The sequence below is a fragment of the Camelus ferus genome, chromosome 7, assembly GCF_009834535.1.
Source record: "Camelus ferus isolate YT-003-E chromosome 7, BCGSAC_Cfer_1.0, whole genome shotgun sequence".
NCBI lineage: Eukaryota > Metazoa > Chordata > Mammalia > Artiodactyla > Camelidae > Camelus > Camelus ferus.
In genome coordinates this window covers 13,278,987-13,305,255 of record NC_045702.1, presented here as the reverse complement: position 1 = coordinate 13,305,255, position 26,269 = coordinate 13,278,987, and the positions used below count along the sequence as shown (strand labels likewise).

The following is a 26,269-nucleotide window of genomic DNA, read 5'->3' as shown; positions in this document are numbered from 1 at the left end:
TATATTACATGTTCTAGTTTATTTAACCATTTCCTATTAAAGGACATTTAAGTTGTTTTGAGTTTTTCACTATTGTAATAGTGACCAATATAATTCATAATTATGAGAGAGAGAAATTTTATGTGTACCAATAATCATTTTTCTAGTTAAAGACAAAAAAAAGACTGGAAGAAATGTTAAAGGTATTTCTGGTTGTTAAACATTATATATGAAAGGTATATATTGTATATGTGCTGATAAAGTTTATCTAGTTAAAGATAAAAAAAGAACAAAATGTAATTTGGGGATTTTTTACTTCTAGGTTGTAGAATTATGGTTGTTTAAATTTATTCTTTATATTTTTATTTGCCATTGGTTTTTCTTCAAAGTCCATATATTTCTTTATAATTGGGAAAAGTAAAAACCATTTAAAACTTTTTTTTTTAAAGAAAAGTATCAGGTCATGTTTTGTGAGCCTTTGATCTTTGCCTGAGAGCGAAAGTCCAGTAGGCTGCCCCTTACCGTCTTAGAAAGGAAGCTGGGAGCTGTGGATCAAGGCTCCAGCCTGGAGACAACTTCCTAGATTCTGCAACCTTTGTCTCTTCACCTGCCTGCTTTTATCTTGGGTTTCCCCAATCCGGTTCTCTGTGGTGGTCAGCATTAAGTGTGCTTATCTTTGGGGCCCATCAGAAGGGAGGACTGGAGCAATGGGGGCTGCTGTCAAAGGCACACTCAAGGCTGTGGGTAGTGATGGGTTTAAAGAAGACAGACAAGCAGGCTTCCCCTACCAGCCAGAGAGCTCCACCCTTCTCTCTCTTCTAGGCAGAGGCAAACACTCTCATCTCTCCCAGCTGATTATTTAGGTATTTTCCACCAAGTCTCTAATTCGTATGTTTCTGTTTTAGGCACTGTTGACTGAAGCGCCAAAATGGGTGATTATGATTTCATTTTCTCTCACAGCCCCTCACTCCCACCACATACAAGCTGTATTTTCCACCTCCCCATTCTCCCCCCCTCCCAGCACAGATCAGCACTGAGTGTTTATGTTACAGTGACTGATGCCATTCTGAACTGAATCACAAAGCTCTTTTCCTGCCCAACTTTTTATTTTCCCTGGAATTAATATTTTTCTTGTTTTTAATGTATGCAAATTTCTATCTGTTTTTAATTCGGTTCTAAACTCCCTGCCTGTTGCCTAAATCTCTACTTAATAATTTTGTCACATCAGGTAGCCTGTCAGCTTCATCCTCTCCATGAACTGCCTCCTGAGGCTCTGTGACCTGCTGCTGTCCGAACAGTTGCTACCTGGTACACATTACATGTATCATCCTGAGATGCCTCTTTACCCTTACCCTGGCTGTTCCCTTCGCATCAGTTTTCAAGTCTAGATCTCTTGTTCCCATGTCTTCCTCTTTTTTTGGTGGAACACAGTTATCCCGTAACTTCCTGAGAGAGTGCTTGGGAGGTGAGACTTTGCATATGTGAAAATATCGTGATTCTGCTCTCACACTTGATTGACAGCCTGGCTGGGTGTAGAATTTTAGGTGGGAAATAATTTTCTTTCAGAATTTTGAAAGCATCGTTCCATTGCCTTCTAGTTTCCTGTGTGGCTTTAAGAAGCCTAAAGCGTTGTGTAACCTTCCTGCTTCTGCTGCAGGATATTGTACAGGCCCAAGTTGTGCTGAGTTTTCTGTCTGTTTATCATGTAACTGGGGGAGATCTATTTAGTCATAGTGTCTAACATACAAGATCCGCTGTGATCATCATACTGCTGAATCCAATAGACAGCTGTTCAATTAGGCTTGACTTTTGACCTTCCATGTTGGTCTTTGCATTGTCCAGTTTTTGCAAGAATCCTGCTCAGTCACTGTAGCCAGAATCCCCACCCTCACTCTCCACCGTAGAGAGGTGTTCCTCATTCTCCACCAGTGTCTGATCACCTTGGCCTGCCTTCAGCAAGAATCCTCTCCTTACCTTTGATATTTCCTGCTTAGTAATTTTCCATCCATTGAACCTTGCCCTGCTCCTTGGCTATAAATTCCTACTTTTCCTTGTACTGGGAGTTGAACATGATCTCTCTCCCCTATTACAAAACCCCATTGTAGCGTAGCCCCCCTTGAATAAAATCTGCCTTAATGTCTTTAACAAGCGTTATGAATAATATTTTATCAAGAGTACATGAGAGCTCAGAGAGAAGGGTTGAAGCTTGACTTCCCAATACTTACAAAACATTAGGTGTTTCTGTTTTATGGGCCAAAATGGGACTACCAAGAAAGGAGAAAGATTTCCCACCTAATCATTAGCATACACTCTTCAAGTAGTTTTTTCTTACCCCATGTCAGTTATCAGTTGTTCTTACAACAAACATACTGTTGCAGTTCGGCCCCATGACTCAGACTTTCTGATCAGGGCTCTCCACTTCCCAGATGAACCCTGCCACTGGCACCTCCCTGCAGTATGAGTTTCCTTAGACACAGACAATGCAGTATTGTCTGTCCACCCTGAAGTCTCTTGAGATACTGATACGAAAGTGCTGTGTAGCTTTAAAACACTATCAAAACTTAGATGTTGACCTTACCCCCTGACAGACACATTTCTGTGGCTTTGCCAACCTAAACTACCAGTCCTGTCAAACATTGAAGAGATATTCCTGAGACTGCAGATTTTGACATTTTACATGCAAGTCATTGTTGTGAAAGAAGATGGTGGGGTGTTTTCTCTTCTTTAGACTCGAGCATACAGATGAGATGGTGAAGGGTTATGGGAAGAGGAGGATGGACAGGGAGACAAATCTTAGGGAACAACCTGCAAGAAATGGAAATGCCAAACAGAAGTTAAAAAAAACAAAAACAAGCAGCCCATACTGTAACATCTGTTATTTGAGGAAACATTAAGAAAACGTTTTGATGTGTACTACCTTTTCCAGAAGTTTCCCCACACATCTCAGAGGGAATAATAATGACAGTTAATCTATTTGTTGGGCTTGTGTCTGCCCCAGGCATTGTGCTAATTATTTACACATATTTTATTCACAGCTACTCCTTGGGGAGAGCACTATTATTTTTATTTTTATCAAAGAGGACACTGAGGCGAGCAGAAGTTGGGTAAATACCCAGGTCACACAACTGATAAGGTAGAGCCAGGTTCAAACCCACCTTTGGTCCACACTGTACTCTTAACTCATGTCATTAGGGCAGTGCTGATAAGTGAGGAAACCCAAGCACTCATCGTGGTTAACATTATGATCTTGGACTCCAAACCTCCTTTCTATAAAATGACAGGGCCACGCTGGACATGCTTCAAATGGCTCTTTGCGTTTTAAAAATCAACAGTCTCTGGTTTACAAGAGAGACATTTAAGTCAGAAGGCGCATATATAATAATGGTGAATCATACTCACGGGAAATGTTTAAAAATAGGAATTTCCATCACACTAGCAGGATGAAATTAATTGTGAAATTAAAAAGAGCACTGAGATACACATTAAGGTCACCATAAAAGGTAAAAGATACATACAACAATGAAAACCGAATACTACTACGGAATGCATGTGTCCCAAACATGTGCCAGGAAAGTGCATAAAAGCAGAAATGCAAGAAATATGTGTAGATCTCTCTTTCTCAAAAGGGTACCAATAAGAAGTTATGAGAAAGAAACAGGAATGTTAACTAACAAAACGAGGTGGGGAGGGGGAGAAGAATGGACGGAAAATGGGATTGGAAGGTCTGAGTATAGAATGATAAGGAAAGAAATTATTGATACATTGTGTGAGTTTAGAGGTAGGACACAGGAATACACTCTAGTAAATAAGTGGGAAAAATTCATCTTGCCCTTGAGCATAAAACATTTAGCAATTACAAAAAGTAGAAAGTTCATATATCACCTTATCCCAACTGCATGTAATCTTGAAAGAAAATAACATGAACAGAGTTAGAAAAGGGCTGAACTATTTGAAAATTTTGAAATGGTCCCTTAAGCATTATTTCTAAGTTGGGGATGAATTCCAGCATACAATAACAGAAAACACTTTTCAACAAAAATAAAGCTCACTATCGTAAGAACTGTTATTAATACATTTTGACAGTGTCCAAATTCTGTGTAATGAGTAGACAGTTTATAGACAAAGAAAAACAGACATAAAATCACACAAATCACAAAGTGCACATCTTTTATGACTTAATGAAATGCAAATTAATGCGTGTTAGGGTTTCATTATATGCATATTAAACTAAAAAATAAAATAAAATTATAAAACCCAACGTTTGTAGGTAGGTTTTTTGCAGCAGTGCTGGAGGGATGGGAAAGAAAAATAATAATCCCTGCCCCCACAGAATCCCAGTAATACTGAAAGGGCTGAGACAACGGCATAGAGTGGTGGAGTGTTTGTAAGCATAATCATAAGGTGGTTAAGAATCCCTGAGAGTAAATCACTGTAAATGATGGGTTTGTTAGTACCAGGGCTAACAGAGAAGTGTGTAACTAGAATGTGAGTGGGAGTTTTGTCTCACTCACCATGGTGTCCCCAGTACCTGGCAACAAGTGCCTCCCACATAGCATGTCCTCAGTAAATACTTACTGAATGAATAAAACATGCATATGGAATTACAGCAAAAAATGAAAACACAAGTCTTGTATTATGTAGTCTCTGTACATATGATATGCAAAGATTTCTATGTTCATTTTAAAAGCTCAAAGAGATTTTGCAATGACATAAGTACAGCATGTTTCCCTTCTGTGTCAGGATACTTAGATTCATAATTTTTAGTTAAAAATATGATTCATACATACCCATTCTGCCACCCATGTGTTCCTGCTCTAGGTGTGCCATATATTCCAGTCTATTTTGGAGACTCATGGGTCTAGATCTTTGAGTCTAGATCAGTTGTTCTCAGTCTTGGCTGACATTAGAAGCTCCTGGAGCTTTAAGCTCCACCCACCCCATGCCTGGGTGCACCTCCTCAACAAGCCGACTAACTCATCTGAGGGTGATGCCCAGACATCACTGATTCCTATGTTCCAGCCAGGACGAAGGCCACTTAGGCAGCAAAACTCTTTCATATACTTTATATCTTTATTAAATTAAATGTGTTCTGTCATTCTTAAGAATAGCCCTTTAAGTCTTCATGGAATCCTGTGTTCAAAAATACCCTTCTAAAAAGAAAAAATCCTTCTAGTATTGTTAAGAAAAAGTACCTGAATTGGGTGTGCTATCGTGACAAATGCAAGCAAGAGGCCGAGGTCCCCCTGTTCCATCCCCCCAGCCCCAAATTCTAAAGTCCAGAGCGAGTAGACCAGGTTAGCCTGGATAGCTGCTAGTAAGAGAAGACTGTTGGAGGTCCACTCTTCAGGCTGTGTTCACCTTGAAGGGAGACAAGTGCAGTGGGGGCAGGTACAACTGAAAGTTCTCACAGAGGCCAGAGTGAGACCCTCGCCAGGAGTGAGAAGGGCCTGGATGGGGGACACACCCTGATAATTGACCTCAAACCTGTTTAGTTCATGTGATAATAAGGAGCCTGAAGGCAGAAGTCTGGGATTGCTGTTAATTTTGCAACCAGATTTCAGGCTGTGCATCTCTTGTCAGTGAAGAAACTCCACATGTGTGAGCTGTGCTTCAATCCTGGGGTCTGGGGAAGACTCTCTGGGACAGAGGGTAGACAGTGACGCCCACTCAGTGTGCTCCCTGTGCTCTGTGCTGCCCCCGGATCGCTTCCCACCATCTGACTCCCTCCTCCTGGGCTTGCAGCTCCAAGACTGGGGTTAAGTCTGCTCGTCTTTCCCTCCCACGTCTCCTGCCTGTTCGAAGAGTGGCAGGGTTCATGGGTCTAACTTGGGGCTTGGCGAGAGTTCCCTGTAAAGTGAGAACAGCAGGGGCCATGTGTTGCCTTGAAACCAAGGTAGGATTTGGGATTAAAAGGTCCCCATTCTGGCCAGTGACAGACCAGTGCTAAAGGAGCTTATGGGTAACTGCTTCCTTTCCCCTTCTCCAGGCTTCCCATTCTCCAGGGAGGGACATTTGCTTTTGTGGCACCTTCCGTGGCTATGCTGTCCCTTCCCACTTGGAAGTGCCCCACATGGACACTCAATGCCAGCCTGGTGAACACCAGCTCTCCTGAATTCACTGAGGAATGGCAGAAGAGGATCCGAGAGGTAACGGGGCAAGAGGGTGGGGGAGAGGGATGGAGTGATCCTCAACAGGGGCTCCTGAGTTGATTCATTTGTTCAGCATTTATTACTCAGTTAACTGCCAGGCAAGATTCTAGGCTTTAAGATACTGCTGTATAAGACAGACAAGGACTCTGCCCCATGGAACTAACATTAGTGTATGTAAATGGTGGGGAAGGGTGGGAGGGAGAGAGAAATACTCTGATAAGTAAACAGAAAAGGAAAATTTCAGGGAATTATAAGTGCAATGAAGAAAATAAAACAGGATAATGAGCATACAGGGATTGGGGCTGCCAGAGTGGAATGGATGGAGAGTGAAAATAGGTTTACTTGGAAACAGTCACATCTTTCAAAGAGGAAGAGCTCAGGCATTTCTCCAGCCAGTCCTGAGAGGCAGAGAGGGCTGGGGTATTACTCCTGTGTTGCATTAAGTCATCAAACATCATTAGTTGAATACTTGCCAGATGCCAAGTGATGTGCTAAGTGCTGGGATTGGCAAGAGAAGAGAGACACATCACAGTGATGATGATGATAATGATGGTGGTGGTGGCAGCAGTAGATCATAGCTACTGAGTACTGAAGAGTTTTTGAGACATTCTTCTAAGTTTTTCATTGATGCACAAGTGCCATATCGACAGATACCCAGAGTAGGCTCAGATTAATGGAAAACCAATGGGTGGGAGCAGGCCTGACTCAGTACCATTTTGTTAGTGGGTACTGTCCTGCTTAGTCTGCCCCCCCCCTTATTTTTTAATTGAAGTATAGTCAGTTTACAATGTTGTGTCAATTTCTGGTGTACAGCATAATGTTGCAGTCATATATATACATACAGATACTCGTTTTCATATTCTTTTTCATTATAGGTCACTACAAGATATTGAATACAGTTGCCTGTTCTATGCAGTATAAACTTTTTGTTTATTTATTTTATATATAGTAGTTAGTATCTGCAAATCTCGAACTCCCAATTTATCCTTTCCCACCCCCTTTCCCCACTGGTAACCGTAAGTTTGTTTTCTGTGTCTGTGCACCTGTTTCTGTTTTGTAAGCGAGTTCATTTGTGTCTTTTTTTCTTTCCATATAAGTGATATCATATGTGGATATGATATCAGAAGTGATATCATATTTTTCTGGCTTTCTGGCTTACTTCACTTAGAATGACCATCTCTAGGTCCATCCATGTTGCAGCAAATGGCATTATTTTATTCTTTGTATGGCTGAGTAGTATTCCATTGTATATATATACCACAACTTCTTTATCCAGTCATCTATGGATGGACATTTAGCTTTTGTTTCCACGTCTTGGCTGTTTTGAATAGAGTCTGCCCACTTTGTACAGTTGTGCCTTTTTGCTTATCTGTCATGAAATTCAGTTGTATCATTAGGGGAAAGAAACTAGTGGTCTTGGAGCAGCCTCTGAAATTTGGCCATGCTCCAGGTTGGCTTATCTCAGCGACAGATAAGGAAGCCAGCACACAGCATTCTTGGCAGACAGCTCTGCCACACCCTCAGGGACAGTAATAGACTTGATAGTTTCTAAACCCCAACATCCCCACTCAGCATAAGGGGTGGGGGGTCAAGGATCGCCCATGGTTGGGGTACATATGAGAGAGTGAAGGTCACTTGAGATCTCTAAGAAGGCCTAACCATCTGCCTCCCAGCTTGACCTTAAAGATGTAGGCTTGGAGCTAGGCTAAGGACCACTTCCTCTGGAGCAGGGCAGAGTTGCATAACACCGTATGATGATGGGGTTCCAGTACAAGGCATTACTCCGGCATGAATATAGCCCTCACTTACTGACTTCAGAATTGCCTCCCCCAAGCTCACTAGAACTAGACCAAGGAAATTCCTGAGTCAGGGCTGTGGACCCAGTCCACATTCAGCATCCTCACAGCCTCGCGGCTACAGTAAGTGTCACATCCTCAGTATGTGAATGATAAAGGAAGAGGAAGGAAAAGGAGACATGGCAACAAGATTCCTATTCTTACCCATATTTGAGCAATGAGAAGGAATAGAAATGACAAAACATTCCATTGGGGTGGGGTGGGGGCAGAGGGACAATGGTGTAAGTCCTGATCTGATTCCAAATGCCTGAGAACCAGGAGTGCTGACAGCTGAGGGCAGGAGAAAGTGATGTCTCAGTTCAAGCAGAAAGCGATTCACTCTTCTTCTGCCCTTTGGTTCTGTTGGGCCCCTGAAAGGATTGGATGGCACTCACCCACATTGGGTAGGGCCATTTGCTTTACTCAGTTCACCAATTCAAATGCTAATCTCCTCTGGAAACACCCTCACAGACACACCCAGAAATAATGTTCTATCAGCTATCTGGGCATCCCTCAACCCAGTCAAGCTGACACATAAAATTCACCATCACAGTATTTATATGTTCAACTTAAGTAAACACTAGCAAATACGTTTTCAAAGTGGATGCTCCCGTTTACACTCCCACCAGCATTGTGTGTGAGTTCCAGATTCTCCACATTCTCACCAATATTTTCTATCTTTTTCATTTTAGCCACTCTGGTAAGTGCATGATGGTAAACTTGTATCTTTCTTTTATGATGCTACTGAATGATTCAGAGTTAACTGTTATTGTCTGTCCTCATCCTGTAGTTCTATTTGACCCTCTGGGGTCTCTTTTGCTCCTCCGTGTATCACATTAGCTGGTGATTGGAGGTTTATATTGGATATCCCAATATAAACTTTGTCATTTATCATTATTTCCATGATTTTCATTTCATTGAGTATCATGTAAATGACCTATATGAACTCATAATTAGCCCATGACCCATTTTAATCTTATACAAAAGTTCAAACAACAGACCACGTCCTAAATATGCCAGCATCATGATAGGAACTGGCTGCTTCCACAGTGCTCACTCCTCATTGTCCATCCCGTACAGCCCAGTATATTCCTGGTCTAGTCTTAATAGATGTGCTTCAGTTTGGTAGAATCAACTCTGATGCTAGCACCCCTCATCCTAGATTGAAGATGTATTTAGAAATATGGCTAAGAAATCATTTTCATATTTCCAGCATTTTAAATGCAAAGGGAAAAATTAGCATTTCTTGAAACAATAATTTGATGACTCCTGTTCTTTCTGCTGCCATCTTCCTGCTTGCCCACTGGGAGCTCTTCTTAACCCATCCCCTTCCTCCTATTGAAGGAGATGATTGAGTCTTTCTCTGTTGGCCTTTAATAATGGGCAGCGAAAGTAACTCTGTTAAACCCTTTATGAGTGTCCTTCCCCAGGATACTTTCAAATGATTTAACAAGTATATTGTCACTGCAGCCTCTGCACTGGGTACGATGCTTCCTGAAAGCACCAGACTTCCCAATCTGGCCCATAAATCCCATCGGAATTCCAGTAAGTCAAATTAGATTGATTCCTGTTATTCCTGTCTCAGGGAACACAACCAAATGCCTGCTCCTGGGAAAATAGGGTTTCTTACCCTTGTATTTCCCATCCTGTCCTTTACAAATTGTTCCACTGGTGACTCATTTTTGTGCCCCACGTTTAGCTGGATCTTACACTATCCTACCCTGAAAAGCCTGTCTTCTGAGCTTTCGTCACTCACATTTTGTTGCTTCAAGCACACATTCTGATTTTGCAGTAATTTCACTGCTTTGGGGAAATGATATAAAATAAGAAAAGACCGCTTGATACTGTATTTCTTGGTCCACTCCTGTCCTGTTCATGCTGCAAAAAATGATCCTTGGACTGTTTGATATATAATTTGATATTTGTGCTGGTAGGCAATCTGGGTTGCTAGTCTCTTTCTAGTAATGGGGCCAGGGCTTCAGTTGCAAGATAGACATAGCTCAAACCAGAAAAACTGTCAATACCAGTTTTAAAAAGTGTTAAAACCTCCCATGCTCTGTGGACTGCCCAGTAAAGGCAGCCTGCCAGCTTTGTGATGGGACACTTACCCTCATATTCTCCCACCAAAGGCTCACATGCACATTGCTGTTGGCAGCCTGGGTCATCCTAGGCAACACATGTGGCTTCAGAGAGAGGTGGCTGAGCCCACGTGTGCATGGCCTGTGGCCTGAGGTGCCATCTCGTGGGCCCTATGTTCAAAATCATACTTCCCTCTTCTTTTTTAAGGGGCATCGATGTGAACCACCAGGATTTGAGATTTGACAATAAAGTCCTGTCCCACAAAAGGTGAAATTTCATTAGAGCCTTATATGGGCCACTTGCCAGACCGAACGGCTACTTCAGTGGCCACAGCCCATGAGGCTGTGTAAGTCTGAAGGGATGACTCTGGGTGTTTACATGTGCACTGCCAGTCACATCACACGTAACTCATTCCACTGGCTGCGTTTAGCCTTGCCTTCCTTCCTCCAGCAAGGTCCTTCTTTTGAAATGTTACTTTCTTCCAGTCTCAGTCTTTCTCAGGTGGATGAGCAGCACCATCAGCAAGACACCAATTAGTGCTTTTTATTCATTTATTTAAAAAAATTTGGGGAGGGGAGGTAATCAGGTTGGTTTATTTGTTTGTTTTTAACAGAGGGACTGGGGATTGAACCCAAGACCTTGTGCATGCTAAGCCGACACTCTGCTACTGAGCTGTAACCTCTCCCTCCAACCAGTGCTTTTTAAATTCAGAGACCTGCATAGTGGGATTCAAGTCGTGTTGATAGTTAGGTTATCTAGTGAGGAGTGTCCATCCAGGAGAGGGGGGACTGTCACTTGCTCATGGATCCTGTGAACCCCTCCTTGTGTGACTGTCTTTTCTTTTCCTGAATATAATTACTTCCTTTTAATCATCAAATTCTGTTGATCAGCCCCTTCCTTATTTGAGTGTCTTTCTGAAATCACTTAAGATTTGAAGAGACACCTCTGATCTTGTGATTATTTGGTGCCATTCAGTAGGGGTCTGATTCGAAATAGTGCCCAGTAGCAGACTAGTTAAGCCTGGTCTTTCAAAGGGAGACTGGTTGGGTAGCTGCTCTGGGCCACATCTGCACCAAACACCCCACAGCAGAGCTGAAGCCCCCTTTGCCGGGGCTTTTGCCGGGGTCAGTCCTCATTCAGCGTGGACACAACCACCGACATGCTGGTATCTCAGGAGCACCGTGCTGATAAGGATACCAATCTGAGACCAGTCTGAGCCATAGCTTGTGAATTTCAGCCAGAACCTTCTGCTCTTCTTCCCTTTCAAAAACAGTCTTTCTGCACGTGCCTGTGCTCTGATACACAGTCCAGCAGTGCGCCCAGGTGTGGACGGCCTTCAGTGATCTATCAAGTCCTTGTGCTTCCTTTTCTCGCAGGGTGGTCCCAGAGTTAACAGGGGTTTTTAATCTTTAAAGAACTTTCCCATGTAGTTCCAGATGAAGATATACTTAAGAATTTCATTTGTCACGCTGGTGGGCCTTGGATATTTACCAAGTCAACTGACCAGTCTCCAAATGCCATGTGTTGTACCACCTTTTCCAAAGCAGGTGTGTTTTTCCTTCAGTGCAGTCTAGCTTTATTACATCATCAGTAACATGAATCACAAAACACACGTGGTTTGAGGCTTTTTGGGGTTTGTTTTCTTTCCTGCTCTCTTCCAGGGAGCCAGTATTTGGCTTTGATAAATCCAAACTAAAACTAAGCAAAGAATAAGTGGGGTTTGTCAACAAAAATTCAATTAGCTACCAAGTTAAGAAGAAGAAAAAGGAATTTTTTTCAAGCCAAACTGAGGATTATAACCCAGGAAGCAGCTTCTCAGAAGGATCTGAGAACTGGGAATCGAAGGCAGAGTCATAGATTTTTGAGACAAAGGATCGTACACCAAAATGACATACTGATATATTACACAAAGTTCACCAAGGATCTATGGTCCAGGTAGGCACGTACAAGTCACCAGGACCCCCTGCAGAGCTGGGAAAGAACACTGTTCTCTTAAGCAGTTACATTGTTAGCGTCAGAAGAAAGGGGAAAAATTGATCTTTCTGGTTGAGCAGGCACTCCCAGCTTTGAGGAGCTCTGGTTAATGTGTAATGTGCACACCGCACATTAGGGAGGGAGGAGGCCCAAACAAACAGAATTTTATGTTTAATTTTTTCTTGTCCTGCCGTAAAATATAAATTCTATCAGTTTTCTTGCCCTGCTCTGCTAGATGCCAGGGTCAGGCTTTCCCGTTCACTCAGCCCTACTGAGAACTATAATTTCTTATGCAAGAATCTCTTGCCTTTATACTATCCAAGAAGAAAGATCTGACAAGTTAATTTGTCTCTTCTATGTAAGCACTGCTGCTGCTTGAATCCTTCCTGTGTTCTAATGTCGTGTCTGTCTCAACACTGCAGTGCTACAAACCTTCACCACATGCAGAGGCAGTTACCTTGTGTTCTGAGGCCATGGCATTGGTAGTGAAGGCGGATGTTCAGGGACATGGGTCACGCTGTGTCTGCATTGGGCACAGGATTCCAAGCGACTGACACGCTCATGTCTTTGTTAATACATTTACTGTTTATTTTTGTGTTTGTGATTATATGGAGTCTCCTCTAAAGCAGGAGTCAGCAAACTATGGCTCTTGGACCAAACCCAACCTGTGGTCTGTTTTTTGACTGCTCGCCAACTAAGAATGGTTTTTGTATTTTAAAAGGTTGCTTAAAAAAAAAAAGAGAAGGAAAAGAATGTGACAGAAACTACATGTGATCCACAAAAACCTGAAATATTTACTGTCTGGCCTTTTACAGAAAAATTTTGCCAACTCCTGCTTTAAAACACATGGCCTAGGGGGAGGGTGTAGCTCAAGTGGCAGAGCACATGCTTAGCATACACAAGGTCCTGGGTTCAATCCCCAGTCCCGCCTCTAAGAATAAAGAAGTAAACCTAATTACCTCCCCCACCAACAACAAAAAAATCACAGGGCCTAGAATAGGGGTTCCTCTTGTTCAGATCCAAAACAGGGGCCTCCGCTATTTTTCCAGGTGTCCCACAGGGAGCCCAACCCAGAGTCTTATCTGTGGCATTTCAGCTCCATCTGCTGGCCCAGTGTTTTTCACCAGAGCTGTAAGTCAGGGGGAGTTCTTCGAAGTTTCAACCTCATTTTATTAATTGACTAATTGGTTTAATTCACTGAGCCAGCCTATTGGACTTTAAGGTAGATTTTCCATGTTTCACTGAGTTATATTTGATCACACACATTACAAGTCTTGAAGCTACTGATGGTTAGTGGTCCAACTGTACATCACAATACTAATGTGATGCAAATACAGGACCAATAGGAATGTTGTTACTTACTAGGGTATAAGCAGTAATGGAGAAGACAAATAAACAATGATTATATTTTAAGAATACGGTGAAGGAAAAAGTAGAAAACTCTGGGAGGAAATGGCCAGCTCATTTTTTTTTTAAAAAACACATTAGACCAGTTTAAGCTTCACCTTTCAGTATTATGGTGGTTTTTAAAAGTATACGTACTTATATATGCTTATATAAAAGTGATATGAATGACAGCAGTGGTGCAAAGACTAGGTGGGAGAAATTAGGATTGTTTTGTTACTGTAGGGTACTCACACTACTCATAAAGTAGTATAGTGTTATTTGAAAGTGGACTTGGATTTGTTGTAAATGTATATTGCAAACTCTAGGGCAACTACTACAGGGGAAAAAAAGGATAACTGATATGCCAAGAAAGGAGAGTAAATGGAATCATATAAAAAACTCAAAAACCACAAAAGGCAGAAAAAGAGTGGAAGACAAAATTAGAAACAAAGAACACGAACAACAAATAAAAAACAGTAACAAATATGGTGGATATTAATCCAAGATATCACTAATCACTTTGGGCACCTTTGGTCTAAACGCACTGATTAAAAGAGATTGTCAGAGTGGATCAAAAAACAAGACCCAACTGCATGTTGTCCAGAAGAAACCTATTTTAAATATAAAGATACATATCGATTAAAAGTAAATGGATGGAGAGTATTCCATGTTAACACTAATCAAAAGAAAACAGGAGTCACACTTCTTTCTTTCCAGAAAGAGCAGACTTCAAAGTAAGGAAAGTTTTCAGGGATAAAACAGAATGTAAAACACCCAAGTTAGTAAAGTGAAAAAGAAGTAAACTCAGTCAGTCCAAGAGATCTGAGGTTGGTAAACTACAACCCATGAGCCACATCTGGCCAGTTGTCTGTTCTTTATACAGCCCCCAAACTGAAGACAGTTTTATGTTTTAAACTGTCAAAAAAATCAAATGAATAATAATACTTGCTGACATGTCAAAATTACATGAAACTCAGATTTCCGTGTGCCTACCGGTGGAGCTGTATTGGGACACGGCCAGGCTCACTTGTTCACATCTTACCTGGAAAAGTCTCGCCTCAGCCTGTGTGGCCCACAGGGCCTCAGCTCTCCACTCTCTGGTCCTTTACAGAAAACCTTTGCCCACCCCTGCAACGGAAAGTAGGGAAACAGAGAAAAATAAAGCGGCAAGTTGTTCAGTACGCTACTGGGTGATGCCAGTGTTATGTATTATGCGTCATCAGCAGCATCACTATGAACAATAAATCATCTTGAAGACTACTTCCTGAAAAACTTCACATTAAGTGAAAATGTCCAACAGGCGGTTGGAAATACAGGACTGGAGAGAGGAGTGAGGTCAGAGCTCTCCTTCCCTCAGTCCCTTTGGGGTCCAGTTTTGCCCCTGCACTGACGCCGAAATTGCCACCAGTCCCGGTGGCCTGGGTCAGACTGAGGCCCTGGCCCTTGTTGCAGGCTCTCAGGTGCTGAGCCCACACTCCCTTTTCAGCTGCAGGGAGCCATCATGGTCGCTTCCTGTGTCCAGATGCTGGTGGGCTTCTCTGGCCTCATTGGCTTTCTCATGCGCTTCATTGGCCCCTTGACGGTTGCTCCGACCATCGCCCTGGTGGCCCTGCCTCTCTTTGATACTGCGGGCAGTGACGCTGGGATCCACTGGGGGATTGCCGCCACGTAAGTTCTCTCCGGGGAGGGAGGATCATCTAAGTTCTTTGACGGAAGATTACCCAGTAAGAATAATGAGTCCTGGACATTGGCAAACTCTTGTGGTTTACAAATAACTTCCCTGAACATTACCATACCTTAAAAAGCAGTGAAAAAAAAATCAGTGAAATGGCTACTTATAATGTATTGTCGCTATTTATTATGTTACTAGTACTCACAGGAAATGAGTTCATCGCAAGCAGTGTATAAACACACTTAGTATAGTGTTCACAGAAAGCTGATGCGCCTGTCCCCTGCCTCCTAGGTTTTCACTGAGCAAACGCTTGTAAACTTCCGGAACCTGGGAAGGGTGCAAAGACATGGCCCCAGCTCTTCAGCACTTTGTAGTGCGGGAAAGGGATAAGATGTGGATCTAAGTACCTGTGACACCAGGAGACAGTGATGAGAGTCACAGACTGCCGTGCTTGTTCAGGGGACGGAGTGGTGACAGCCAGCTTAGGGGGTGGTCAAGAAGGTTTCCTGGAAAAAGAGGCCTTCAGCACTTAAACTGAGCTTTAAGGGACTTGAGGATGACACAGGACGCGCTCATTCACTCTGTCCGTTGTGGTCTGATCATAGGACCTGCAGGACGACCTGGACGAGCAAATGGTCTCTGACTCTGGCCTCACTGGCTCTAACTGCTGACTCTGTCCGGCTGCCCTGCTTATTTCTCTTAGGCTCCAAGGGCGTGGTCCCCTCACTGCTCCTCTTCAGACACCAGCAGCTTCTGAAAAGGACCCGCCTACCTTTTCAGAGCCCACTGAAGAGTGGGGCCTATGTGGGGACCCTCCCAGCACAGCACCTGTGCCCCCTGCCCCGTCCCAGAGACACGTGGTGGCCCAGCTTCCCAGACCCTCACTCAGGACAAGCCCCAGCTCGCCAGGTTGGGTGTGGTTTGTTTCTGTTTCAGGACTGTCTTCCTCATCGTGCTGTTTTCTCAGTACCTGAAAAGCATTGCGGTGCCTGTGCCCGTTTACGGACGAGAGAAGAAGTGTCACACCTCTAAGTTCTACCTGTTTCAGGTCTTCCCTGTAAGAAGCACTCCCACCCTCTGCCATTCATAGTCGACTCACCTGGAGAGGGAGGGCAGCCTTTTGCATTCCCAGATGGCCCCCAAGTCACATGCTTTCCACCTGCAGTGGCCTCACCTCCTCAGCCTCTCTTAATCCCCCTGTCACACCCCGCACCCTGAGGGCAGTGGGAGCCCCCTGACCATAGGTGTAATGCCGTGTGTGTAATGTCCCAGCTCTTTCCTCAGTGCTTCTCGTCCAGGAGCAGAGAGCTCGCCCTAGGTTGCTGCTCTGGGCACCAGTGTGGGACAGGCTTCTCGTGTTCCTGGCCGTCCTCATAGCATGGCACCGGGAGACCGCCAGGCTCACCACTAAGGATTCAAAACTAAAGGCCAGGTTGCTTAGGCCAGATTTTTTCTCACTAGCCCATGGGTAATCCAAATACCCAGGGATGATGGTGACACCTCCCTTTCAGAGCCATCTCTGTTGAATTTGGTCCTCACTGTCAAGCAGGTACAGCTGCAAACCACAAAATGTGTTTTCAGGTTTCATTTATCTGTAAATTACATTCCGCTTTGTCAGTAATGATCCACATAATGATCTCATTGACCCTTCAACAACCCTGTAGGCCAGTAGTTCTAAAATTCAGTGTGCGTAACAATCTCTCGGGGACATTGCTAAAAATAGAGGGTTGGGGGTTCCACCACCAGAGATTAAAAATCAGTATATCTGAAGACCCTGTTTTAAGAAATCCTGCTTCAGGTTTTGCAGAACAATGGTTGTAATTCCCATTATCTGTGTAGGAAACTGAGGCCCAGAGGGTTTGACCCAAGGTCATGTGACCAGCAAAGAGCAGAAAGGGAGCCAGACTGCACTCCTTCTGACCCAGGCCGTGTCCACTTTCCTAGACATTTCTGCCTCTACTTGACACAGGGTGTCCCCGTGGTTTATTCTGTATGTTCCTTTAATACACTAGTTATCCACGGACACAGCAGATTCCTGTTGTCACTGACAGTGTTCGTAACCCAACACTTCCTCATTTGAAAGAGCTTTGCTGACTCCCAGCTTTGCCCGGCCCCCGTGGGAGGTGTTGGCGGGGTGGGGCGAGTGTGAAGGCACCTCCCTCTGGCAGGTGCTGATGGGGCTCTGCATTTCCTGGCTGCTCTGCTTTGTGCTCACCGTCACCAACGCCCTCCCCTCGGTACCCACAGCCTACGGGTACCTCGCCCGAACTGACACCAAAGGCAACGTCCTGAACCAGGCTCCTTGGTTTCGTCTCCCTTACCCAGGTAACGAGAAGATGGGGCCCATCTTGCCTGGGACACGTCTCCCAGGACGGCGCAGGCGGGTGAGCACTGGAGGGAGGGTTAAATAGAGCCAGGGAGAGATCGCCTTCAGGGGTCTGACAAGGAGGGACAGGCCCTGGGGAGAGACCCCCCTAAGAGAAGAAGAGACCCTTGGGTTGTCCTAAGAGCCCTGTGGGGGTGGTAGACCAAAGGCTTCCACTCCCAGACCTACTCCAAGCTGGCCCACATGCCTCATCCGCTCCTCCATGTTGCTCAGACCCCATAACCTGGGACTGGGGAGAGGACAGAGAGGTCCCAAACCCCTAGCTGACCTTTGTGTCTTCTCCTGGATTTGGTGGATCCCATGCAAGGGAGGCTCATGATTGAATTAGAACATTTCCAGGCAGGTGGTCAAGACCATCCCTTAGGCCACGTCTGGTCTCCTTTCCCTGCACTTCATGGCTCAGGATGTGCAAATAACCAGGCTCCAGTGAGGGCTGGCCTGGCCTTATGGACTGGGGAGCTAGCGCCTTCCTCAGTAAGAATCTTGGCTTCAGAATGCATCAAGGCCTTCCTGGGAAGAGGCCTGGTTGCTGGCCCTTTCTATGCACAGTGACCTCAAGATCAGGGCATCTGACCTACCTTCAGGGAGGCATGGTAGGGCAGGAGTCCCAGACAAAGCCTCAGGATAGTTGTGGGGTTGGAAGACGTGTTATCCAGTCTTTAAAGCCTTCCAGAGAACCCTCTGGCAAAGAAGTTATTTGGAGTTCAGCAGAATTGTTATCTTCTGGATTAATGTTCCCTCTTCATTGCATTTTCAGGACAGTGGGGCCGCCCCACCATCAGCCTGGCTGGGGTCTTTGGGATCATCGCAGGGGTGATCTCTTCCGTGGTGGAGTCAGTAGGCGATTATTATGCCTGTGCCCGCCTGGTGGGGGCACCACCTCCTCCTAAGCATGCCATCAACCGAGGCATTGGCATCGAGGGCCTCGGCTGCCTGCTGGCAGGGGCCTGGGGGACGGGGAACGGCACCACGTCCTTCAGCGAGAATGTCGGCGCGCTGGGCATCACCAGGGTGAGGCTGCTAACATGGGCCCTGGGGGCACAGGCTAGGAGTCTGAATCTGTCATCAGTCTTAATCTCTTGTTGTTGCTGCAACAAATGATCACAAACTTAATGGCTTTCAATAACCCAAACTGATTTATTGTTTTTCTGCTCTGAAGGTCAGAAGTCCAACATGGGTCTCTCAGGGCTACAATAGAGGTATTGGCAGGGCCGTGTTCCTTTCTGGAGGCTCCGGGGAGAATCCATTTTCTTCTTTTTCCATCACCCTAGAGGCTGTTTATGACCCCTTTTCTCCATTGTCAAAGCCAGCAGGGGTGCATCTCTCTGATCTTCCTTAGTCACGTCTCCCACTGACCACAGCTGGGGAAGATACTCTGCTTATGAGGAGCCATGTAATTAGATTGGACCCACCTGGATAATTCAGGGCACTCTCAGCATCTCAAAATCCTGAGCTTAATCGCACTGCCAAGTCCCCTTGCCACGTAAGGGAACATACAGGTCTGGGGATTAGAGCATGGACGTCTTTGAGGAGCCATTCCCCTGCTTACCGTACTTGACTTTCTTGGTTGTGGCCACCTGGTCACCTCCACCTGAATGTCCCAAGGGTACCTCACACTCAGTATGGCCTCTGTGATACTCAGTACATGCCCTCACCCTTACCTCCCCCTGCCCCGTAAACCTTTTCTTAGTGAATTAACCCAAGTTATCCTTAACTTCTCTCTGCCCTGCGCCCCTCACAGTGGCCTTTATTTTCTCAAAACGCCTACTGCCCTCCTGTCCTCTTCTCCTTTCCCAGTCCCACAGCCTTATCATCTCCAGCTGGACACACACTGTCCTGGACGGTCTCTCTTCCCAGGATCTTGACCATCTCCACTCTTACTACCACGTGGCTGCCCAAGGATTTTCCTGGAACCCAGATTTGTCTCTGCTTAAAATCTCTCCTGGCTCCCGTTTTCCACAGGAAGCCCCATAAGGTCAGCAGGAATTCTTCAAGATGGTGCTTTCTAAGGTGACTTAGAAAAGAATATCATTACGACGTTGCTTTTCCATGCACTTCAGTGTATAGGTGCAGTGTTTCCCAGCACAAGTCCTGTGAGCTTTGGGAAATACAGATTCCCCACCCACATCCCCACCCTGCATTTTCTGATAGCTCCCTCAGACCTCTCCACCTCTGTACCCTGCAGGGCCTCAGGCCCACAGTGGGAGCTAAAATCTGAGCAAACAGCAGAGCCAGCACCCACCCCTACGGCAAGTTCTATGTGCTTTGACACTGTGGGCTCTTTGATGTTTTCCCAAAGTTTAGTGCAAGTGAGAGGAACGTTTTCACCTGTGTGGGCCACTGACCCACACAGAAATGTAACAGGAATGACCTACATAAATATAAAGCAGCGAGTATTTTTCCTGCTAAAGGAAACAAATCTTATGCAGAACAGAAAATCATGTTCAGTAAACAGAACAAGCATTTCTTTAGTATATCATTTCTAAATTAAGACCCTCTAGAGGAGGAGAGCAGGGAAGAAAGTACAGAGACAGAGCTGGCTACAAACCCCATAGGAGATGGATTAACCCTGGTCTAGAGTCACACCTCCCCCTTGTGGCCCCGCGTTGCATCTGCATTGATGGGCTCTGACCTGATCTTGGTTCTCCCCGTGGGGAGAAATCAGACTGGAAGCCAGAGACCTCCTATCACTTCTCCAGGACGTCATGGCTCCCAGCCCAGGTGTCAGTCCTGAGATCAGAAGAGGCCCAGGGTGCATGATGAATTCTGTGGTGTAAGGATTGCAGATTTCCCACCATTTTTATGAGAGCATCAGCAAATCCAAAGGGCATTTAGCTGAACCTGACAAATTGATCTGTTGTGCTTAGATTCATGCCTTTGTTCCCACAGTTCACTGTTAGGGTTGTAAACAAAACAAAAAGCTCTTTTGATGTGGTTAATTCTTATCACATGTCTTCTAATGAAGACAGTTAAATAAATAAGCTCTTAGACTGGAAAGAAAAATAGGCAAAGGCAGAATCTGCTAGTTTATTTCTGCATTAATAGACTTCAGGTAGTTTACATTAGAGTATCTTTAAAATTTTTTGTTTTAATTGTGGTAAAAGGCACATTAGGTAAAATCTACCATCTTATTCTTAAGCGTACGGCTCAGCAGTATTAAGTGTATTCATCATTGTGTAACAGATCTCCAGAACTTTTTCTTCTTGCAAAGCTGAAACTATACTGGAGTATCTTTTAAGGACTGGGAGGAGACACAAATGGATGAGAAAACATTCAAGAACTACCTAAAAACATTCATTGATAATAGACTTATGACAGGAAATTCAGACATTTGCAGTTCAACTCTAACTTCTGAGGATGCTGCTGAATGCATCAAGGTCAGAGGTCATTTTGTCTTACTGGTAGCTGTCACTCAAACCCTGGACACAGCCCTTGACTAGCACAACAGTCAGTGATGTCTAGCTGTATGATAGCTGTGTGTGCCTGGCCCTGGGACGGGCTCTGGGATGGGGTGGGATGTGGACCACAGCCTGTTTTTCACAGTGGTGTTTGTTTTTTAAATCTTTGTAGAAACTTAATTTTATTTCAAGATCTAACAGTCACTCTAAGGGAGTGACACGCACTTCCTTAGCATTCCCAAACTCCTAGCTACTTGAAAAACTCCATGCAAACCACAATTAGTGGTGACGCTAGCACAACAACTAATCCTCCATAGAAATGAACTAGAGAAAAACTCATTTTTAAGATTCTTGATTTTGGACCAGTTAATGCTGTATAAATACCATCGGAAGGAGCCTCATCTCAGTTTTATCTTAATGAACATCCATATAGATGAAGGAGGAATCGTTTACACATAGTCCATAATAATTGCTTGCTGAGAAAATCTAACTTGCCCTAATTAATTAAGAAAATGTATCAATTAATAATAATGAAGTGACTTTTGTAGAGGGAACTTTTTGAAATGTAAATCACATCATATCACTCCCCTGCTTAACATGACTATCGAGTTTCCTTTGTCTTTGGATTTTTAATTGTGGTAAAATACACATAACATAAACTTAGCATCTTACCATTTCTAAGTCTACAGTTCAATAAAGTACATCCAAATTGTGAAGCCAATCTTCAGAACTTTCTCTTGCAAAACTGCAATCTGGATCAATTGAACAACAACTCCTTATTGGCGCTGTCTCGGCCCCTAGCAACCACCATTCTAGTTTCTGTTTCTAAGAATTTGACTGCTCTAGGGACCTCAGGTAAGTGAAATTATACAGTATTTGTCCTTTTGTGACAGGTTTATTTCGTTTAACGTAATGTTCTCAAGGTTCATCCATGTTGTAGCATGTATCAGAATTCCCTTCCTTTTTAAGGCTGAATAATATTCCATCGTATGAATAGACCACACTTTGTTTATGCCTTATCTTTAGAATTTAGTCTTAACTCCTTTCCATGGCCCTTAAAGCACTTCATTACAGAGCCCTTTCCTTGCTCCCTATCCCATCTCCTGTCTCTCTCCCTGAATCACTCTGTGCCCCCCCACACCAGTCTCCTGCCCCTGGCTTTATTAAGATACACTCGACATATAACATTGTGTAAGTTTAAAGTGTACAATGTGTTTATTTGATACCCGTATATATTGCAATATGATTACCACCTTGAGCTAACAACTCTATCATGTTACCTAATTACCATTTCTTTTTTGTGGTGAGAACATTTAAGATCCACTTCTTTAGCAACTTTTAAGTATACAATACAGTGTTATCTATAACCATGACTCTGTGCCTCAGGATCTCCAGAACCTAGGCATCTTCTAGCTGGATGTTTGTACTCTTTGAGGAACACCTCCCCATTTCCCCCGCCCAGCAGCCCTTGTAACCACCATTCTCTCTCTACTTTTACAAGTTTAGCTTTTTTAGATTCCACATATAAATGATATTGTGCACTATTTGTTTTTCTCTGTCTGACTTACTTAACATGTCTTCAAGGTCCATCCATGTTGTCATAAATGGCAAAATTTTATCCTTTTTAATGGATTAACTTTATATAGATTGTGTGTGTGTGTGTGTTCATATATATCACATCTTCTTTATCCATTTACCCGTTGATGGCTACTTAGGTTGTATCCATATCCTGGCCATTGTAAATAATGCTGCAGTGAACGTGGGAAATACATTTTTTTTGCCTTAGTATTTTCATATTCTTTAAAGAAATACCCAGAAGTGGAATTGCTGGATCATATGGTAGTTCTATTTTTAACTTTTTGAGGAACCTGTGCACTGTTTTCCATAGAGGCTACACCAGTTTACATTCCCACGAACAGTACACAGGATTCCCTTTTCTCCACATCCTCACCAGCACTTGTTACCTCTTGTCTTTTTGATGATGGTCATTCTAAAAGATGTGAGGTGATATCTCACAGTGGTTTTGACGTGCATTTCCCTGATGATTAGTGATGTTGAGCATCTTTTCATGTGCCTGTTGGCCATCTGTATGTCTTCTTTGGGAAAAATGTCTATTCAGTTACTCTGCCCATTTTAAAAGTGTTTGTTTTGTTTGTTATTGAATTGTATGACTTCTTTGTTTATTTTGGATATTAAACCCTTATCTGGTATATGGTTTGCAGATGTTTTCTCCCATTTCATAGGTTGCTTTTTCATTTTGTTGATTGTTTCTTTTGCTGTGCGGAAGCTTTTTAGTTTGTAGTCCCACTTGTTGATTTTCACTTTTGTTGCTTGTGCTTTGGTGTCATGTCCAAAAAAATCATTGCCAAGACCAATGTCAAGGAGCTTCCCTATGTTTTATTTTAAGAGATTTATGGTTTCAGGCCTTACATTTAAGTATTTAATCCATTTAAAGTTACATTTTGTAAGTGGTATTAAGGTAGTGGTTTAATTTCATTTTTTGCATGTGATTATCTAGTTTTCCCAACACTATTTATTGAAGAGACTACCCTTTCCCCATAGAGTTTTCATGGTTCCTTTGTCAGATATTAGTTGACCATAATGCATGGGTTTATTTGTGGGCTTTCAATTCTGTTCATTGGTCTATGTGTCTATTTTTATGTCAGTACCATACTGTTTTGCTTACCGTAGCTTTGTAGTAAAGTTTGAAATCAGGAAGTGTGATATCTCCAGCTTTATTTTTTTTCCAGATTGCTTTGGCTTTATGGGGCTCTATTGTGGTTATTTATGAATTTTAGGATTTTTTTTTCTGTTTCTGTGAAAAATGCCATTGGAATTTTGATAGGGATTGTACTGAATCTACAGATGGCTTTGGGTAGTATGGATATTTTAACAATATTAATTCTTCTGATCTTGAACATGGGATATCTTTCCATTTATTTGTCTTCAGTTTCTTTCATCAAAGTCTTATTTCACCTCCTTGGTTAAATTCATTCTTAAGCATTTTATTGTTTTGATGCTATTCTTAGTGGAATTTATTTCTTTTTCAAAAGTTTTATTGTTAGTGTAGAGAAAACTGCAACTGATTTCTGTATGTTGATTTTGTATCCTGCAACCTCACTGAATTCATTGATTAATCCTAACAATTTCTTGATGGAGTCTTTAGGATTTTCTATAAATAAGATCATATTGCAAATAAAGATAAATTTTACTTTTTCCTTTTTGATTTGGATGCCTTTTATTTCTCTGTCTTACCTGATTGCTGTGACTATGACTTTCAGTCATATGATGAATAGAAGTGGTGAGAATGGGCACCTTTGTCTTGTTTCTGATTTTAGATGTTAGCTGTAGGCTTTTTGCACATGGCCTTTATTGTGTTGATGTACATTCCTTCTATACTTAATTTGTTGAACGTTTTTACCATGAAAGGATGCTGTATTTTGTCCAGTGCTTTTTCTGCACCTATTGAGATGATCATATGTTTTTATTTTTCACCCTATTAATGTGGTGTATCATATTTATTGATTTGCTATGTTGAGACATTCTTGCATTATGGGGATAAGTCCCACTTGATCATGGTGTATGATTCTTTTAATGTGCTATTAAATTTGGTTTTCTATTTCTTGCACCTGTATTTGTCAGGAATATTGGTCTGTACAGTTGACCCTTGAAAAACATAGGGGTAGGGTGAGGGGGTTAGGGACACCAACCCGCTGTGCAGTTGAAAACCAGTGTACAACTTATAGTTGGCTCACTGAATACATGGTTCTTCCATATCCATGGTTCCTTCATACCTGTGGTTCCACATCCACAGATTCAACCAACCATGGATTAAGCACTGTAGTATTAAGTAAGTACTGTAGTATTTACTACTAAAAAGTATGCAAAAATATAAATGAATCCACACAGTCCAAATTTACATTGTTCAAGGGTCAACTGTACTTTCTTTTCTTGTAGTGTCCTTATCTGGCTTTGGTATTAGGATAATGCTGGCCTCCTAAAATGAGCTTGTGAAATAAGTATTATCAATCCCACTTGGTAAATTTGGGGGATGACATTTGGAAAGATTAGGTAATGTGCCTAAAGCCACACAGCTAGTTAGAGGCAGAGTTGGGATTGGCTCTCAAACCTGATACTTAACCATTGGCCACTCCATCCCAAGAGAGATTTCTTGTCTCACTGTAAAGGCTCCTTAAAGAAGGAGGATTTGAGTCAGGACTTGAAGACAGGTATGAGAGCAGCAGAGAGGAATGGTGAGGGCAGAAGCTGGAACCCAAGGTCACACCCTCATCCTTTCCCAACCCCATGTGGGAGGGGAGAGGGGCCATTTCCAGATCAGGCAGTCCTGCTCCTGCAAGTCTCCTGGAGTGTTGTTGTTCGTGGTGCACCAGGAGCAAGGCAGAGGCCTCTGGGCGTGTGGCCCGGCTGGTACTGAGTTCCTCGCCCACCCCATCTCCCTGAGGGCTGCAGGTGGGGAGCAGGATGGTGATTGTTGCCGCGGGCTGTGTGCTGCTCCTGATGGGCATATTTGGGAAGATCGGGGCTGCATTTGCCACCATCCCAACCCCCGTGATCGGAGGCATGTTCCTGGTGATGTTCGGGGTCATCACTGCCGTGGGGATCTCCAATCTTCAGGTGAGGCAAGGCACCCTTAGAAAAATATTGCATCTCTTGAAAGAAGCCCACGGGGATGTAGATGAACAGAACAAAGTGGGGGCAAGGGAGGAATGGAAGGGACTCCTAGGTCCCAGAAACTGGCTCCAAATTGAAGAAGGAAATAGCCAGAAGCATCCAAACTTCTAAAAAACAAAATTGCATCAGTTCTAATTGGATTATCCAAACCACTCCCCTTCCAGGGTCAAGTGGGAGTTGAGACTTGGGTCAAAGCTTATGCCCTCTGAGTCCAGTTTCCCCTTCCAACCTCCAGGTCGGAGGGAGGGGAGGGGGCTTTGGCGGGGTGTTTGATTGATGAGCAGCACAGGTGCTGATGGCTCTGGGCCTGCCATGGGGGCCTCTCTCCTGCAGTACGTGGACATGAACTCATCCAGAAACCTCTTTGTCTTTGGCTTCTCCATCTACTGTGGGCTCGCCGTTCCCAGCTGGGTGAACAAGAACCCAGAGAAGGTCCACACAGGTGACTCTCTATCCTCTAGACTGTGAACACCCCAGGGGCAGAGCTGGTGGGGTCCTTGGTCTCTGGGAATGTCTGTCACTTAAAAAAAAACACAATTGACTCTGCCACCACGCTGTACTTACTTATTTCCAGTTTTATTGAGATATAATTGACATTCATCACTGAATGAGTTTCAGTGTACAGCATGAAGGCTGACTTACACATACTGTGAAATGATCACCATAATAAGGTTAATCAACACCCATGTATCATCCCATATAGAAACAATAGAAGGAAA

The 26,269-nt window shown here is 43.5% G+C and overlaps 1 protein-coding gene across 19 annotated transcripts in view; it reads left to right on the top strand.

Annotated features, from left to right (window-relative positions):
- Positions 1-26,269, top strand: part of LOC102504597 (solute carrier family 23 member 2) — a 48,276-nt gene that overhangs the window by 14,760 nt on the left and 7,247 nt on the right. For 14 of the 19 annotated variants that reach the window (XM_032483413.1, XM_032483410.1, XM_032483411.1 and 11 more), the window contains 8 exons: positions 5,966-6,125; positions 14,889-15,070; positions 16,011-16,131; positions 17,243-17,399; positions 18,218-18,471; positions 21,548-21,713; positions 25,329-25,493; positions 25,884-25,992. In XM_032483413.1, the coding sequence (XP_032339304.1) occupies positions 5,966-6,125; positions 14,889-15,070; positions 16,011-16,131; positions 17,243-17,399; positions 18,218-18,471; positions 21,548-21,713; positions 25,329-25,493; positions 25,884-25,992 (1,314 nt within the window). The remainder of the gene's footprint in view (positions 1-5,965; positions 6,126-14,888; positions 15,071-16,010; positions 16,132-17,242; positions 17,400-18,217; positions 18,472-21,547; positions 21,714-25,328; positions 25,494-25,883; positions 25,993-26,269) is intronic. The other 5 variants (XM_032483419.1, XM_032483420.1, XM_032483408.1 and 2 more) reach the window with 2 other exon arrangements.